The 16,557-nt window shown below is 61.5% G+C and overlaps 2 protein-coding genes across 2 annotated transcripts; both read right to left on the bottom strand.

Annotated features, from left to right (window-relative positions):
* Positions 1-2,757: 2,757 nt before the first annotated feature.
* On the bottom strand, positions 2,758-9,725 carry Cilp2 (cartilage intermediate layer protein 2). Its single transcript, XM_037211880.1, is given in 24 exon segments — positions 2,758-4,237; positions 4,239-4,389; positions 4,392-4,490; positions 4,493-4,662; positions 4,664-4,784; positions 4,787-4,922; positions 4,924-4,964; positions 4,967-5,035; positions 5,038-5,208; positions 5,211-5,291; positions 5,294-5,320; positions 5,323-5,454; positions 5,457-5,483; positions 5,486-5,608; positions 5,698-5,855; positions 6,304-6,412; positions 6,605-6,736; positions 6,739-6,804; positions 6,807-6,842; positions 6,845-6,880; positions 7,799-7,954; positions 8,398-8,670; positions 8,850-8,948; positions 9,619-9,725. Coding segments are annotated over 24 exon segments (3,456 nt in total). The 5' UTR covers positions 9,683-9,725; the 3' UTR covers positions 2,758-3,258.
* Positions 9,726-10,114: 389 nt separating this feature from the next.
* On the bottom strand, positions 10,115-16,515 carry Yjefn3 (YjeF N-terminal domain containing 3). Its single transcript, XM_028861338.2, is given in 8 exon segments — positions 10,115-10,374; positions 11,393-11,535; positions 11,611-11,724; positions 11,815-11,855; positions 11,858-11,946; positions 13,050-13,081; positions 13,083-13,161; positions 16,355-16,515. Coding segments are annotated over 8 exon segments (780 nt in total). The 5' UTR covers positions 16,423-16,515; the 3' UTR covers positions 10,115-10,160.
* Between the last annotated feature and the right edge of the window lie 42 nt (positions 16,516-16,557).

The following is a 16,557-nucleotide window of genomic DNA, read 5'->3' as shown; positions in this document are numbered from 1 at the left end:
GTGACATAAGCATGCCTGCCCACACATGTACAAAATGCACAGAGAGAAAGAAAGAATAAATTCCCCTCTGGAGCTCTCTTGTTCTGGAAACTGCTCCCTACCTCCAGACTGCAGGCTGTGCCAGCCACCGCCATGCCCTTCTACCTCACCTCCCTGCCAAACCCTTACGCATCCTTCAAGACCCAGTTCCTAGCTGGGCATGGTAGCTCACACCTGTTCTGCAGTGCTCCTGTAGAAGCAGAAAGATCAGAAGTTCAAGGCTATCTTTGGCTGCATAGTGAATTTGAGGCCAGCCTGAGCTACATGAGGCCCTGTCTCCAAAACCAAACAGAAATGGTCAGTTGCTGTGGCCTCCAGGTTAGAGTGTCCACACTGGCTGAGGCTTTCTGCTATGAAAGAGGACCCAGCCCTTCTCCCGAAAAGCTAGTCCTGGGCCCCCAATACACTCCCTCAAAGCAAGTCCAGTCTCCAGGGCCACATCGGCCGCCTTCGGTGCTCGTCTCTCTTGCCGTCCTTCCTCCTGGAGTCTGCTGTTTTCAGACTTGTTTTAAGTATTTTACTGGTCCAAGATTTTTCTCTACACCACAGTGTGAGGAATTTTAAGAACCCCTGGTTCTAAAATTATAAAATCTAAAATGTCGGGGGCGGGACGTTGGGCCTCCTGTGCCCTGAGCTGACCTCAGGGTGGCAGGACCCGGGTCTCTGAAGGGTCTTGGCCCTGATCTCTACCCCCCCACCCCACCCCCCGCTAAGGGGCGCGTCCTGGCAGCCTTGCTGGGGGTGGAGGGGGTGATGGATTTTCCAGAAGCTGTGGCTGAGGTTCCAAGAGGGAGGCTGGGTCTGAGCACCACGGTAGATGGAAGCCAGAGCAGCTGGCAGCACAGGCCGGCACCCCTTCTCTTGGAGTCTCAACCTCCTCGTGTGGAAACGGGGGGGATGCTGTCCTGTCAGTGAACAGGCAGAGAGGGGAAGAGGTCCACAACCCTCTTGGCCCAGCTAGAGAGAGGCTTCCACTGACCCCACCCCACACTAACAAAGAGACCAGGGCCAGGCCAGTCACCCCCTAAAACCCAGCTGGCAACTAAAGAAGCCCCAACACTTTCTCAACGAAAGGTATTTGGCAAGAGGGCCGGACACCTCATTAGGGGCCTGGACTGCAGCAGGCTCCCCTTCCTGCTGCTGGGGAGCCGCAGTGGTGGGGGTTACCCTTGGGCTCCCCCAGGCCGCTCTGACCACAGCTCTGGGTTTTAGAGACGGCTCTAAGCTGCCTGTCTAGTTCCAGCGGAGCCCTGGGCCACCTCAGAGGCCAGGGTCTGGATTTGCCAGCTTTTTTCTGGCCCTCTGGAACCCACATCCCTCGGGGTACGGGAAGGTGTTCCTGCCATGGGTGAAAATGACCCCTGCCAGGGGGCGCTTGCCACACAGGGGAGCACGTGAGTGGCCAGGCCTAAGCAGAGTCTGAAGTGGAAACATCTGTGGCCACATGGGGAGGAACCGGGGTCCACAGGAGTTGACCCTAAAGGGGATCCTGTGTGCTTGGCTGCTGCCCAGACTTGCACGGTGGGTAATAAAGAGGGGTATGGAGCCCTGGGTGAGGAGGAGCCCCTGCTCCACTCCCTGACAGGACCCTGCCTCCAGGAAGTTAGGCCGTTAGAGTTCTATAACTATTTCTTGGGGCTGGGGGTAGGGCTCAGTTGGTAGAGCGCTCGCCTAGTGTACACCAAGCCCTGGGTTCCATCCCTGCTGCTACAGAAACCGGGCACACACACCTGTCATCCCAGCACTGGGAAATGGAGGATCAGGTCATCTTGACGACATAGTTTTGAGATCTCAAACCAAAATGATCCTTCTCCCAGGGACCCCACTCTCTCCAGGTCGAGTTGCAGGGATCACAAAGGGTCTCTGGGAAGCCACACTCCTGTTGGGACTCACAACCCAGACATCAGTTTCTCTGGAAAATGGGGGCATGACCAGCACACCTGTGCTGTGGAGTCAGCCTGCTTGCCCACTGGAGTTCTTTTTGAATATTTATTTCATGTCTGAGTACTCTATCTGCATGTATGCCTTTATGCCAAAAGAGGGCATCAGACCCCTCTGAGATGGCTGTGAGCCACCATGTGGTTGCTGGGAATTGAACTCAGGATTTCTGGAAGATCGGCCGCGACTCTTAACCGCTGAGTCACCTCTCTAGTCCCCACTGGAGTTTTGAGCAGATTCTGCCGTGCCCTGACTGCCCATCACCCTGGGGCTAGGAGGGCACCAATGGTGCCTTTAGCTGGCATAGTTGGCCAAAGTATGGCTGGTTCTCAGCATGAAGGTACCCAGGCCAGCACAGTGGACTCTGTTGAGGAGGTCCAAGGCAGTAATGGTGGTATGGCTATTACCTGTGTGTGGGGGTCCCCAACAGGGCCCTTCCTTGTCCTATAGCTCTTGGCCCCTAGCCAGGCCCAGCCAGCAGCTGTTAATTAGCTATTGTTTTTGCTCAGGGCCTTGGCTCATAGCCAGGTGCCTGGCACAGGTGTAGCATGCCACTTGGGGGTCCCTGAGCTGCGAAACCCAGGATTCTGTGTGCCCCCAAGCCTTGTTTGGGGGGTTTTGGTTTTCTGAGACGAGTTGGGTCTGTAGCCCAGGCTGGATATCAGAATCCCACTGCCTCAGCGGCTCAGTGCTGGGATGACAGCCCGCTCAGGTTGTCTTGTGTGTAGCATTCAGCCCCACTCAGCCTCGTCCTTTTCAAAAGACACAACAGGTTGGGAATACAGCATTTTTAATTGAGCCCCACAGCACCTTGTCCCCAAGCCGAGGGCATTCCCAAGCACCATGGCATCATCCCCCTGCAGCCCTAGTTTCCACTGCATGGGGACCCCAAAGCACCCTCCCCCACACTCCATGGGGCCAACCTGGACCCCCACTCACACCCACCCACTGGAACTTTATTTCAATAAATATGACCTCAGAACCAAAGCTGGGGCAGGGAGTCCCACAAAGCTCACAAACAGCTGCGACCCAGGGCATCCGAAATCAAGGACAGGGCCTGGGAGGGAGCCAGAACCTGCCTCTCAGCAGGAGTGAGGCCGGGCCTCAGGTAACAACCACAGAGCCACGGCTGCCTGCCCAAAACATCACCATCCCGGAGTTTTTGTCTTGACCAAATTCTGGGCAGGAGAGGGGACCCGGAAGCCTGGGAACAAATGGGGCAAGGCTTTCTGAAGACACCGGAGTCTAAAGCGAGGCGGAGGAGTGAGGTCGTGGACCAGGTCACTGTCCCGGGCGCACGCCCAAGGGGTCGGTATCTCCGGCTTGGGCCTGGGCACCCCGGGTGGCCTGACCCATCTCCCTACGGATGTCACCCAGTGCCGATGCTGGGTTCTCCAGCAGCCGCTGGAAGAGACTGGGCCTGGCGGGGGGCTCACGGCACTGGAAGGTGACAGCCGTGCCCGCGTCCGCCTTCATCTCCCGGGAGAACCCGTCGGAGGAGCCGTCGAAGCAGCGGCCGATGGCTATCTCCTTGGCCAGCCGTGGGCTCTGGTCAGTGACCGTATAGACGCCATAGTTGTGGCCGAGCGCGTCGAGCGGGGCGAGCATAGCGAAGGCGCTTAGGTCGTCGTCGTCGGGAGCGAGCGGCGGGTGCCGGGCGAGGTAGTCCTGCAGGAGCGTGTTGACGGCCACGCGGCGGCAGCTGCCCTGCGGGGTCACGGTCACCAGCGTCCTGTCCACCTGGCGCTGATCGAACAGCATGCCGCCGCACTTGAACTCCACGCAGGCGGCCGAGGCGCCGGGGCGCTCGGGGTGGCGCACGCTGCGCGTGTCCCGAAGGCCGTAGAGGCGGCCGCGCGTGGCCGCGTGGGTGCCGCCCGCGTTGTGCGAGCGCACCATGTACTCCTGCGGGCCCTGCAGTCGCACCTTCAGGAAGCACGCGCGGAACTCCTGCGGGTTGGGCCACCAGGCCAGCAGGTCTCCGGTCCACGAGGCGGGCGCGCCCTCACGGAACGGCACCACGTCGTACTCGTACTTGTCTGCCTCGACGCGCGAGAATCGGAAGTGGCTGTCGGTGACCGGCGCGTCCTCACAGTCGCGCAGGCGGCGCCACGGATACACGGGCCCGCGCGCCTCGGACTCGCGGCCCGCGCGTGGGCGCGCAAGGTTCACGCGGAAGCCGGTGCGCTTGAGCGCTGGGTCGTCGTGGTCTGTGCGCTGGTAGCCGAGGCGCTCCAAGTAGGGCTGTGCTACGCCCACGCGCTGCGGTCGCGCGTGGCCGCGACGGCGCGGCCTCCAGCTCCTCGCCGCCCAGGGTCGCGGTCACCAAAGCCGTGTAGGCGTCGGGCCGCTCGGCGTCGCAGAAGGCGGGCACGCACGCGCCGTTGGGCCCGGTGACTGCGCTGTCGAAGCGCCCCACGCGCGAGGGTTGCCCGTGAAGCCCGGCGCGGGCTCCAGGTTGAGCAGCGTCACCACCACGCCCTGCACCTGCTCGGCGGGCGCGAAGCGGTCGTGCCGTAGGCGCGGACCTTCACGAAGCAGCGGCGCCGCTCGGGCACGTCCAGGTTGAAGAGGCGGCGCTCGCCGCACGGTGAGCGCGCCCACGAGGAACGCGCGCGCTCCTCCCTGCGCACGCGCGCCGCCACCTCCTCGCGCCGGAAGCCGCCTCCCCCCTGCTCGTCCCCCCCACCTCCCACAGGCCGCTCTCGGCTCCAGCGACCAGAGCGCCAGAGCCTCGGCGTGGCCGGGCATGCGCACGTGCTCGGCGTCCACGCGCACGGCCGCGCGCGCCGCGTGCAGCTGCTCGCGGAGCCAGGCGCGCGCAGGTCCACCGCGAACATGCCGTAGGTGCGCAGTGGCGCCAGCTCGCCGGAGCTGTCCAGGAAGCGCAGGTCGCTGGACGCCGCGGACGCCGACGCCAGGTCACGAGGGTCCACGAAGGTGACAACGCGCCTCTACTGGTCCGGCGTAGGGACGGCCGTCGGGTAGCGGAAGGTCCCGGGCGGCAAGACCAGCTCGCCTAGAGCCGGTGCCGCCGCCGCCTCCTCCGCGCCGCCAGAGGGATTGCACCGCCGCGCTCCGCGTCCAGCAGCACTGCGGCCGCCTTGCGCAGCGCACGGACCTCGTGGTACACGCCGGCGCCGCGGGGGTCGAAGGGCAGCACGCGGACGCTGTCCACGAACTCGCCACTCGGGTCCACGAAGGTCACCACGAGGCGCTCGGTGGCCGGCGCACCTCGATGGTGAAGTCGCCCTGGTAGGAGGTGAAGCCGATGGGAGCGCGGCCCAGCAGGATGTTGGCGAAGCGCAGGGGCTCCCAGAGTCCGCAGCCACCACGCGCCCCTCACCAGCCCCCGACGGGGCAGGCACTTGCGACAGCCACACTCGGCCACCACCTTCACCGGGAGCACGTAGCCGGAGCAGCGGATTTCCCTGCTCTCCAGGCGCAGCGCTGAACAGCAGCGAGAGCCCGCGTCCCACAGCGAGGGCTGGAGCCCACGGGGCCCGGCAGCGCGTGTCCGCGCACAGGCCCACGTCTAGGTAGGCGGGGCTGTCGCTGGACTGGCCACAGTCGTCCGGAAGCTTGATCAAGTGTTCCTGAGGTCGGGGGTCGCAGGCCGGCTGGCCGGGAGCTGGGAATTCCACACAACCAGGTCAAGGGAGGGGGACTGAGGTTGGGGGCGTGGGCTGGGCTCAGGTGGGGCGAGGCCGGGCGGCTCACCGAGCACGGTGAGCTGGGCGGCGCGGGAGCGCGCGGCGCCAGCCTCGTTCCAGGCCTTGCAGTGGTACTCCCCCGCCTGGGCCTCGCGAAGCCCCCGGAGCTCCAGATGCGGCCCGGACCCGTGCTGGCGCCGGTCCAGCAGCGTCCCGTTGTGGAACCTGAAGAAGGCGGATGACATTGCAGGGATCTTAGGGATGGTGGCCCGACTGCTCTGTTACTAGGGCTAGGGAGGTGCTTCCTGAAGCTCTGCCTTCTTCCTGGGCCTCTCTGCACTCTGAACAAAGGAGAAACTGAGGCGGGCATTCATTCCCTCCTGGGGGGTTTTTGTTTTGTTGAGACACCGCTGTGTACCCCAGGCTGACTTTGAACTCTTGATCCTCCAGCCTCTACAGGCTGGCCCATCAGGCCTGCTCTGTTTTTCTTCTTCGGAGACATGGTCCCACCACCATGTAGCCCACACTACTTCAAGCTCACCACAATCCTCCTGCCTCAGCGCTGGGATCCTGTGTTCATCACCGCGCCTTAGGCTTTATAAGTACCACAGGGTTACAGAACTCCTGCCAACCCAGCGCCGGCCCAGTTCCCTGAGTTGGTGAAGACACTCACCAGGAGTATTTCTTAGGCATGGGGGTCCCCGAAGCCTTGCAGCAGAAGGTCACCTTCTGACCTGCCTCTCGCACTCGGGACTCAGGGTGCTTTAACAGGTATGGCTTCCCTGAGGGGATAGGAGATGGCCAAGTTCCGACCCTGCTGTAGCCCAGAGACCCCTTTTTCCTCCCATTCTCTCAGGGACAGCCCGCCTCACCCTGGACTGTCAACAAGTGAGTCACGTCTTGTTTTTTTCCCCTTGGCCTGGAACGTCCTCCTCTGTCCCTCACTCCCATGTTCTGGCTGCAAGGACACTCACCTAACTCTTTAAGGACGATGGTGACCGTGGCTGAGTTGGAGCTGTTGGCGTGGGCCTGGGCTGTCCCCGCAGAGAAGCCGTTCATCTGGGCACTGACGTTGGCCTGGCTGCCAGCGCAGACTCCAGGCACCGGAAGGTTCCATGGGTGTCACTGATGGCTACTGTGCCAGGTCGGGCTCTAAGGAAGACCCTGGCCCCGCCAGCTGTTGCCCAGACGGGGTGACCACTGAGCCAAGAGGATGTGGTCAGGGCACCCGCAGGTGTCAGAGCTACACCCTAGGGGACATGGGGTGTCGAGGGCAAGAGAACTCAGTCATTCAACAAACATGTAAACCCCGCCCCCATCGATTCCCCTGGGGCTTTGGTGTGGCTGGAGTGAGCCTGGAGACAGGGATGAGTGCGCACAGCTGGACCAGGGGGAGGAAGCTGGGCCCAGAGACGCAGGGAGGAAACTCCAAGGAAGGGACCCCAAGAGGCGACTCATAAAAGATGGCGAGGACATCCCCGGGAGCACCTAGGCAGGAGCTGGGAGCGAGGGGCTGCCTTGGACAGCATCTGTCTCACTTCCAATGCTGCTGCTTCTCCGCGAGATGGAAAATTACAGCGGAAACGAGAGCAGAGGCGCCAGGTGGGGTGGGGTCCCCACCATTGGCCACCTCGTGCCCCCACCCTATGAGGGCCTGGCTGCAGCTGTCCGCAGACCATGTTTGTGGAGCCCAGGCCCGAGTGGAATTTCCAGTCCCTCCTGGCTGGCCTCCTGGCTGGCCCTGGGAGGGCCTGGGCATCGAGTCTGCCAAGGTGTGAGCGCGTGTCTGCGTGGGCGAGCAGGACAGGCGGAGGCTGAATGGCGCACTCAGAGTGTGCCGCTGGCTTCAGTCTGCACACAGGGCTATCTGTGTGTACACCGGGGGAAATGACCCTCAAGTCTGCCCAGACCTGCCCGGCATCCACCTACCCCTTTGCATGGTCTCTTTGCAGCGAGTTCAGGGCCTAGGATTCTACACCCAGTGAAACCGCGTTCGGTTGTGCGCAGTCACGGCCCAATCCGGCAAAGGAGGAAAGCGGTTGCCAATATTGGACCCTTCTAGGCCGGCCTGTGTCCCCAGCTTCTCCACTGACTAGCCTGCCCTTCAGGGCCCCCACTTCAACTAGCCCAGCCCTCGGGGCTCCTTATGTAGGCCCTGTCCCTCCTACCTGGGCACCGGGACCTCACGCACTTCTGCGCCTCCTGGGGGCTCCCAGGACACGTATCCCCAGACGAGCTTTGACAGCTGCGGCGGCGCAGGCGACGGCCTGGACCGCAGCTCTTGGAGCAGAGACCCCACGCGCCCCATGCGCCCCACGCGGCCTCTGCGGAGCAAGGGGGAAGATGAGGTGGAGCTGCTCACCCCCGCAGTGAGTGAGGCTCACCCCCGCAGTGGGCTCTCTGGACTATGTGAGTCCGGTTCCCCCGGCAGATGGTACTGCAGAGCCCACCCCGGCGTCCCGCCAGGTGCGTTCCTGGTTAGCCCTGCTGTTTCCCATCGGTCTTGAACACGATGGCGCTCAAGCCATCCCCCAGCACTGAGCTGTTCAGGATGGGCCTATGGGGTCCCGGCATGCACCACGTACCACCTGGGCCCAGCTCCTCCCCTCAAACCAATGCCCACAGGGTGATAGGTATGTCTCATCGAAGCCATGCCCACACGGCCCCAGCTGGGTGGACATCCAGGCCCTGCTCTCACTGGGCCTTACTCCTCAGGGTCATACTTTCTATGTTCCCGCCCGCCCCGGACCACCGGCCGCGCCCTTACCCAGTGGGCAGCGGAAGCGCACATGGTAGTTGGAGCAGCGGCGGCCTCGCGGCTGCTCCCGATTGAGACACCAGAAACCGCGTGCTGGGTTGGCATGTACCCGCTCGCCCACGGAGGCCGGTAGCGCCCAGTCTGTGGTGCGCGCCTCCAGCGCCAGCGGCCGCGGGCACACGCGCGCGGGACCGTAGTAGAAGCGGATGGCGGCCAAGCTCTCGAAGTCGCCATCTCCTCCCGGGTGGTCCACGTTGAACCACGACGTCCACTCGCTGGCCTCTGCGGGCACCGCGCGCGGGCTGAGCCTGGGCTCCCACCTCCCTCCAGCCCCTGCAGCTTGGGGCCCTTGGGTCAGGGCTTCCAGGAGCTGCGATGTCCAAGGACTCCTCACTCTCCCCACCCTCCCCCATAACCCCACCAGGCCCAGGTCACACAGGCCGGTTGCAGAGGCGACTCACCCTCCCAGTCCTCCAGGGCTGGCGAGGGCTGGCTGGGGTCTGGCGGCCGTCCTAGAAGACCCCGGGCGGCTGCAGTGCGCTCCTCGGTAGAGGTGGCGTCTGTGGGAGTGCAAGGAGGTGCAAGATGGGCACTGCTGAGACCCCTTTCTGGTGCGACAAGGGAGTCGTGACCACTGCGTTTCATGGGGCAGGAAACTGAACTCTAGCCCTGGGGACTGCAGCGCCACCCCCTCGGCTGCTAGTCCCATCACTAGCAGCGGACCCTGAAGCCCTATCCCTCTGCAGCGGTTGGGTGACTATGTCCCACTCTGCCCCTCCAGGCCCAAATGTTCATCAAACACAAGTTTAGTCGCATGCATTCGGCAGTGAGTCTGCACGCAGACCGCTGCGTTCTCTTCCTGAAGTTCCTCCTGTTCTACTCTTCCCGGGCTCTCTAGGTGGGACTCAAGGTCCCAACAGAGAAGTACTTGGCTTCTCTGGCCTCCAACTTTCCAAGATGGACTAGGAGGAGTGACGGGTTCAGGCGAACCCCTTCTTCCTGGAGCCCCAGTCTTCTGAGAAGTGGGCCTGTCACCAGCCCGCGGGGGGACGGCTCCGACCACTTCGCACAGGTTTCGAAACCTGGCGATTTAGGGTTCAAAGCCTTGGCCTGGTGCTCTATCCCGGGAGAGGATGGAAGAGGTCTCTTTCCGCCGCTTTCTGCGAAGCTCGTGAGATGCCTCCCACCCCGTTTTCTGCGCGCAGGGCGGGAGGTCCCGGGGCATCTCACCTCGCGCTCCCGCTAGGTGCGCGACTGCGATGCAGAGACAGAGCGAGGGCAGCGGTGACGCCATCGCCAGGTCGCAGCGGCTCGGCGAAGCGCTCGGATCCGACTGGGGCGGGTCCGGCGGCTACTAGGGACTGATGGGGGCGGGACGTGAACGAAAGCCACGCCCCGTAAACCGTAGGAGGTTGCTCCTCTTCGATGCCTCCGCCCTCAGACTGCGGTGTGTCCCGCCTTCCCCCTCCGCCTTCTCCAACCCGGTCCTGCGCCGCGTGGGAGGCGCCATTTGGTCTTAAACTTGAAGTTGCTTCGGCGGCTGGAAGTTCTCTATCGCGTTTAACTTCGGTCTTAAGTACTCTAGGCCACTCCCGACAGCCTGGAAGTCCCACCCAGGTCTACCCTCTATTCTAGGAAGCTCTACCGCGCAGCTCCTCTCCTCTCCGAAGGAAGTTCCTTCTCCACCCGCCCACCCCCTGGTCTGGCGCACAAAGGAGGCAGAGGAGAAGGTGGTGGTGATGTTTATTGGTGCGGGTCCCAGCGCGCGCCAGTTAGAGCGCGGCCACGCAGTCGGTGCCGGTATATTTTGGCAGGCGCAGGCCAAACTTGCGGCGCACGTCCTCAGGCACGAACCTGCCGGCCACAAAGTGGTGGCGCCCGGAGAAGCGGCCGGCGCAGCTCTTGGGCGCAGCGAAGGACACTAGCACGTCGGGCTGCACCGCGTCCTTCGCGTCGCCGCCAGCCTCGGCGTCCCAGCCTGAGGGCGGAAGAGGGGGAGCTGGGAGGACCGCGGCTCCCGGGCCGGGTCTGCCCTGTCTCCCTCCAGGTCCGGTGCCTCAACCTCCGACACGTGGGGAGCGGTCAGACCTGCTGACCGCAGAACCGCCTCCGCCCTCGGATCACACCGTTTCCTCCGCCTGTCTGGCAAGACCCAGCCTCTGCCTTCGGATCCGTACCTCCCGCCCCACCGGACAGAAGCCGCTTTGCTCAGACCAGACCTTCCTCACTCCCTGTCCCTTCGTCTGACTTCAGCCTCCCTTCTCGGATCAGGTCCCCACCCTGTACTGTGACCTGAGACCTCCTCCCTCAGAACTGTGCCCCTACCTCCCCACCGGATTTATGTCTTTCTCCAGCCTGGGACGTCCCCAACCCACAGGAGTCTGTCACCTCTGTCAGGGGACAAGCACGCCTCTCCTTGCCTCAGACACTAACCGGAAGCTGCCTGCTCCTCTCTCTGACAAGAGGCTTCCAACGGCAGGGTCCCTCTCCCCCAACCCCACCCCCGTCCACCTGCAGCCTACCCCCCCCCCAGACTACATATGTCTCTAGATATGATCTAGGATGACTCCGGGGCCCTCCAGCGGGGGACATTTACACGCCGCCTCCTAAGAGAGCTGGGAGCTGTCTGTCCCTGGCAGGCGTGGTCTCTTGAGGAGTGAGCTCACGTCTGCCCTGTAGCAGGGCCAGCGGTGGGTGGTGCCGGTTTAACTGGGCACTCGGACCGAGAGGACACCGGGTCACTTGGGGCAGCCACTTGTAACTTCCCCATCCTTAGGGTGGGCGTGAAACAGGATGAGGGCAGACACGGAAATTAAGGTTGAAAGAGCTGGATGGGGAAAACCTAGGCTAGGGTCGTGTGTGTGTGTGTGTGTGTGTGTGTGTGTGTGTGTGTGTGTGTGTGTGTGCGCGCGCGCAAGCAAACGAGGGACCCTGAGGCTGGAAGAGGTGGGTAGGGAAAACAGGCCAGGGTGACCAGGCTGCCCCCGGGTGGCATGCTGAGGGGACGTCCAGGCTCACGAGCGGGATGGAAAGCCGCTTCAGCGTGGCCAGCGCGCGCGCGCAGGGCCCACCCGCCTCCGCCGGCCGCACTCCGGGGCCTAGCACCGCGTCCACCACCAGCCCGTATGCGTCATCGATGAGCCGCACCTGTGGGGAGTGGGGAGGTGTCAGGGGCCTGGATGGCAGACGGGCCATGGCGGGGTCAGAGTGGGTGCAGCTGACCTCGGCGGGCAGGAAAGACAGGAAGGGGATGTCCATCTTCTCGCACTGCGTGGTCAGGTCGCGGTGCAGCGCGTCGGCTGAACGCACCGGGCAGAAGATGCTGGGCTGGTACTCCTGGGGGAACCCGGGTCCGGTGATGGCTGCAGCGGGACCCCAGCCCCAACTCTGCCCCCCCCCCCCCCTCCATAGGACCCTGCTACTCACGAACACCCGAAGGTGCCGGGCGCATGCCAGCCCTACAGCGCGTTCTGTTCCGGACCGCAGACCACCAGCACCGTCCTCTGCTTGCGCGACAGCGAGGGCAAGGGGAACGCCTGCGACAGCACAACAGGGTGGCTCGATGGTGGGGAGGGGACTGAGGCGGAGGGACGGAGCCGTGGTCAAGAGGTGGTCTGCGTGCAGGGCAGATTGACTCCGGCCGCCAGACTGGGGACCCAGCCTCTGAACCCAGGTCCAGTGTGGTTTGTTTACTCCACACACACTTTGGACACATCCCCACTCTCCTTGCTTAGCTACCCCCAAGTTACAGTGAAAAGTGGGGTGATCCTGGAGTGAGGTCTGCAACTGGGCAAGCATGGCGCCTAGACCATCTGTATTTCCTGTTTGCCTTCTATTTCAGAAGCTCGGTCTGCACGGTTTGTTGTGTTACTGTGTGAGAGGTTCTCGCTCAGGGTGGTCTTGAACTTACACCAATCCTGCTGCCTCAGGTCTCCAACTGTCAAGTTGGCAGTTGTGAGCCTCCACCAGGGCAGCCTGGACTACCAAAGAGGGCCAGTGAAGGTGGCTCAGCAGGTAAAGGAGCTTGCCACCAAGCCTAGGGAGGGGCCCGGGTTTCTTTCCTGAGACCCACATGGTGGAAGAACATTGGCTCCCCACAAACGCCCTCCGAGCTCCACATGCACACGCTCACATGGGGGCAGGGCAATAAATGTAATTTAAAAAAAATGTAAAGGAAGGAGAGGCGGGACACACAGCAGAGAGGGGGCATACTCTTCTTGGTGTCTGCATTTATAACCGAATTGCCCCTGTTCATGGAGGACCCCAAGGCCAGGCTCAGTGGCCTCACAGCCAGCACCTCTGGCATCAGTACTCTCCCGTCATATTGGGGGCACCTCTGGGGTGAAGGTTTAGCTGAGCAGGATACACCTAGTTTGAATCCTGCTTCAGACCTCATTTGACCATGCTGCTCATCTCTGGACCTGCTTCCTCGTGGAGCATTTAGGGGTATTCAGATGGCTGTCAGGTAGGTCATACTTCCAGGGGACCCAGGCCTGCGCTTTGAGGGCCCAAGCCCCACCCTGTGGGTGTTCCCCCATCTGAGTCTCTGGGGACCCCACTTCTGCCTTCTCTGGCAGCGAGCCTGAAAATGAAGCCTTGTACTTCAGTTTCCCCACCCCAGCGATGAGTTGAAGTAGCCCCCAAGCCAAGGGAGCCGGTACCCCTTCGTCACAGCCACGGCACTGGCATGCCCCGCATAGTTCCACCAGCTGCAGCCGCCCAAAGCGGTACTCGTCCAGCAGCTCGCGCTCCAGGGCGGCCGCCTCCGAGGTGCTGCGGGCAGAGTCGGGCAACAGGCTCAGGGGCTGCCCAGACCTGGCTGAAGGCTCTGGCCCGTCCTGGCCCACGAGGAGCCTCAGTGGCAGGTCCATCATCTCTTGCCCACTTTCCCATCCCACAAGCATGGTTTGAAATGGCAGCCTCAGCCAGAGGCGCGCACTCTAGTGGTGAAAGACACACGTCACTCAGCGGTGGTGTCGTGTCCACCCGTCCCCCCTAACCCCAAAGCTGAGCGACCCAGAATCAGAAGGAAAGATTCTGAATGCAGACTGATCCCCTACACTGCATATCCCAGGGCTCATTGAACCAATTCTCCTCCCTCAGATTTATAACTGGAGTGCCCACACACTCCCAAACAACCTTAGAAGATTTTGATGGGGAGGTGAGTTGATTTTTGACACAGGAATCCATGAATGAGGAAGGTCTAAAACACTGGAGGGGCAGTGAGTGAGGCTCGTGACCGTGGGTTTTGAAGACTGCACTTTAGCAGCTCATTCAGGAAAGCGGAAGTGGGACCTTCACCTTGACGGCCCATCGTCAGGGACAATGAAATTAAGATATCTGAACCTGGCTTTGTAGCCCATGTCTTTAATCCCAGTACCTAGAACGCAGAGGCTGGCAGATCTGTGTGAGTTTAAGGACATACATAACATGTTCCAGGCCAGCCAGGGCTACATAGTAAGACCCTATCTTTGTTTGTTTGTGTTTTTGAGACAGGGTTTCTCTGTGTAGCCCTGGCTGTCCTGGATCTCGCTCTATAGACCAGGCTGGCCTCGAACTCACAGAGATCCACCTGCCTCTGCCTCCCGAGTGCTGGGAGTGTGCCACTACTGATGGACATGAGACCATATCTTAAAAAAACAAAATTAGGGGTTGGGGATTTAGCTCAGTGGTAGAGCACTTGCCTAGCAAGCGCAAGGCCCTGGGTTCGGTCCTCAGCTCCGGAAAAAAAAAGAAAAGAAAAGAAAGGAAAGATTACCTGGCCAGAGATGGGCTGCTGGGCCAAATGGCTTTACCACCACTTGGCTGAGGGCTGTCTCCAGTTACCTCTAACAGAACTAACTGAAGGCAAGAATAGATCACATAATCCCTAAGTCTGTTCAAAAGTCATTAGCAATTGAATGTTGCACATGTGGACACCTGCCAAGCATGTGTGAGGTCTGGGTTCCACACCTAGCACTAGGGAAGACCTTTTAGAAAGCAATGTCAATCGAGCACAGGAGCCAGGGCAGCGTCGGGGGCCTCCGCGTGCTGCAGGGCAGGTACTCAGCACCACAGCGCAGGGCTGGGGTAGGCAGAGTCGGCTTGGTGCCAACGGCTCTCTCCTGACATTCCAGCTGTGCACTGGGGGGGGGGAGGGTGCCTACTGGCCAGCAGTCACTGCCAAGAGATGCCAGTCAGGGCATCCTGGAAGAAGGCAAAAGCAAGAAGTGAGAGCGCTGGAACAAGTCAGGATGTGTGAGGGGCAGGACAGGCAGGGCTCGGTGCGCACGCCTTTAATCCAGCACTCAGAGGCAGAGGCAGGTGGATGTCTGCGTTACAGAGACAGGCAGAAGATTCAAGGTGGAGGGTGGGTTTGAGAGGCACCCAAGAAGCTACACTTGCCCTCAGACCAGGAGCACAGTGCAGGACACAGGCTTCCTGACAGGGGCTACAAGAGATGGTGGGGGGTGGCGCACGCCTTTAATCCCAGCACTCGGGAGGCAGAGGCAGGTGGATCTCCGAGCTGGAGGCCAGCCTGGGCTACAGAGTTCCAGGCCAGCCTGGGCTAGACAGAGAGAACCCCCCCACACACACACACACAAAGAAAGCAGGGCACAGAGGAGGACAGTTTAGTTAGGAGGGCGGGACCACAGGGGCAGAGCAGAAACCCGGAAGGAGGGTGTGGCACTGCACTGCACCTAGACGAAGGGCCTGGACCACCCGCCCAGCTTCTGGGACGACACATCCAGTGTGGGTCAGGCTCGGACACGGTGGCACGTACTCGAATCCCAGCACTTAGCGGGTGAGGCAGGACCATCGCAAGTCCGTAGCCAACTGCTGCTTAGTGAATTTCTATCTCAAAAACAAATCTGCAGGGCTGAGAGATGGCACAGTGGTTAAAAGCCAGGGGTGCTCTTGCAGGGGACTAAGTCCAGCACCCACACTAGGCACTTCACAACCACCTGTCACTCCAGCTCCAGGGAACCCAGTGCCTCTCACCTGCACAGCCACCGTGCAACACACACACAAAAGGAGGAGATGCCTTACATTCATAAACGGCTCGCCTTGCAAGCAGGAATTAAACTAAATTCCCAAACCCACAGAAAAAAAAAACAAGAAGCAGCTGTGCAGGAGCTGTGCCTGTAACACACTGGCCAGGTACAACCGGGAGTGTGGAGCTCACTGGCCAGCCAATCTAGAAACCAGTCAACTTCAGGTTCAGTGAGAGACTGTCTCCAAAACCTGAGGTAGAGAAACAGCGGCAGACATCCGATGTGGACCTCTGGCCCCCCGGCAAGCACACCCGTCACCCTGGAAAGGCTCGGACCCCACCTCTGCCCGGCAGTCATCTCTTTGGGGGTGGGGGGTGTCTCCTCCTGAAAGTAGGCAGTCCAGGGGAAAACCCAACCAGGGGCAGTGGTTAATCCTGGTGGACAGAGTGGACGAGAGCTCATGGGACCAGCAGGGAAGCCCATCTGCTATTTGGAGGCTGTTATGGGGGAACACCCCCCCGAAATTCCCTAGGACAGGGACAGCAAGGCTAGGGTCTCTTTTCAGGCCAAGTGTTGAGGTCTGAAAAGGGAACTGGGCCGGACAACCCCAAATCATCTCTAGAAGGGCAAGGGAGCCTTCAGCCAAGGCGCCCCGTGCTCTCCCCAACACGTCTACCCATCACTATTGCTCACCTGGTGACCTGCACACATGGTCTCTGGGCCCTGAAATGGAGCCAGGGTCACAGCCCCCACCCTGAACCTTCTTGGCTTCCAGTGGCAGTTGATATTCAAAGCCTCTGTGTGACTCCAAGGCTCTCAGGTTCTCTCTCAAACAGTGAGGGTAACGATGAGGGCCGGCTTGCCTGGAATGCGGTTTCCCTGGTAACTCGACTTCTGCACCTGCAAGCTCCCAGCAAACCCTAGGGCCCACCCCAGTCATTCCCCTGCCTCCAGCCTGCCACCCTGGCCTCAGCCCCCTGTCACCTGCTGACCTGAGAAAGCGCCTCTCCTCTGGCGCCTCTCCCGGGCCCTTGTCGCCGCCGCATGCACTGCTGCTCATGGCCGCAAAGGCAAGCAAAGGCAGGCTGGCTCCACGCTGCCTTTTAAGCAAGTCCGGTGGGCGGAGCCCTGTGACTGAGCGCCTGATTAGCAGGCCCTGGGAGGCGCTGCGTGCAGCTATTGGCCAAAGCACAGG

The sequence above is a fragment of the Peromyscus leucopus genome, chromosome 17 (assembly GCF_004664715.2).
Source record: "Peromyscus leucopus breed LL Stock chromosome 17, UCI_PerLeu_2.1, whole genome shotgun sequence".
In the NCBI taxonomy this organism is placed as follows: Eukaryota; Metazoa; Chordata; class Mammalia; order Rodentia; family Cricetidae; genus Peromyscus; species Peromyscus leucopus.
Note: the sequence above shows the minus strand (reverse complement) of the source record. Positions and strands in the feature narration are given on the sequence as shown.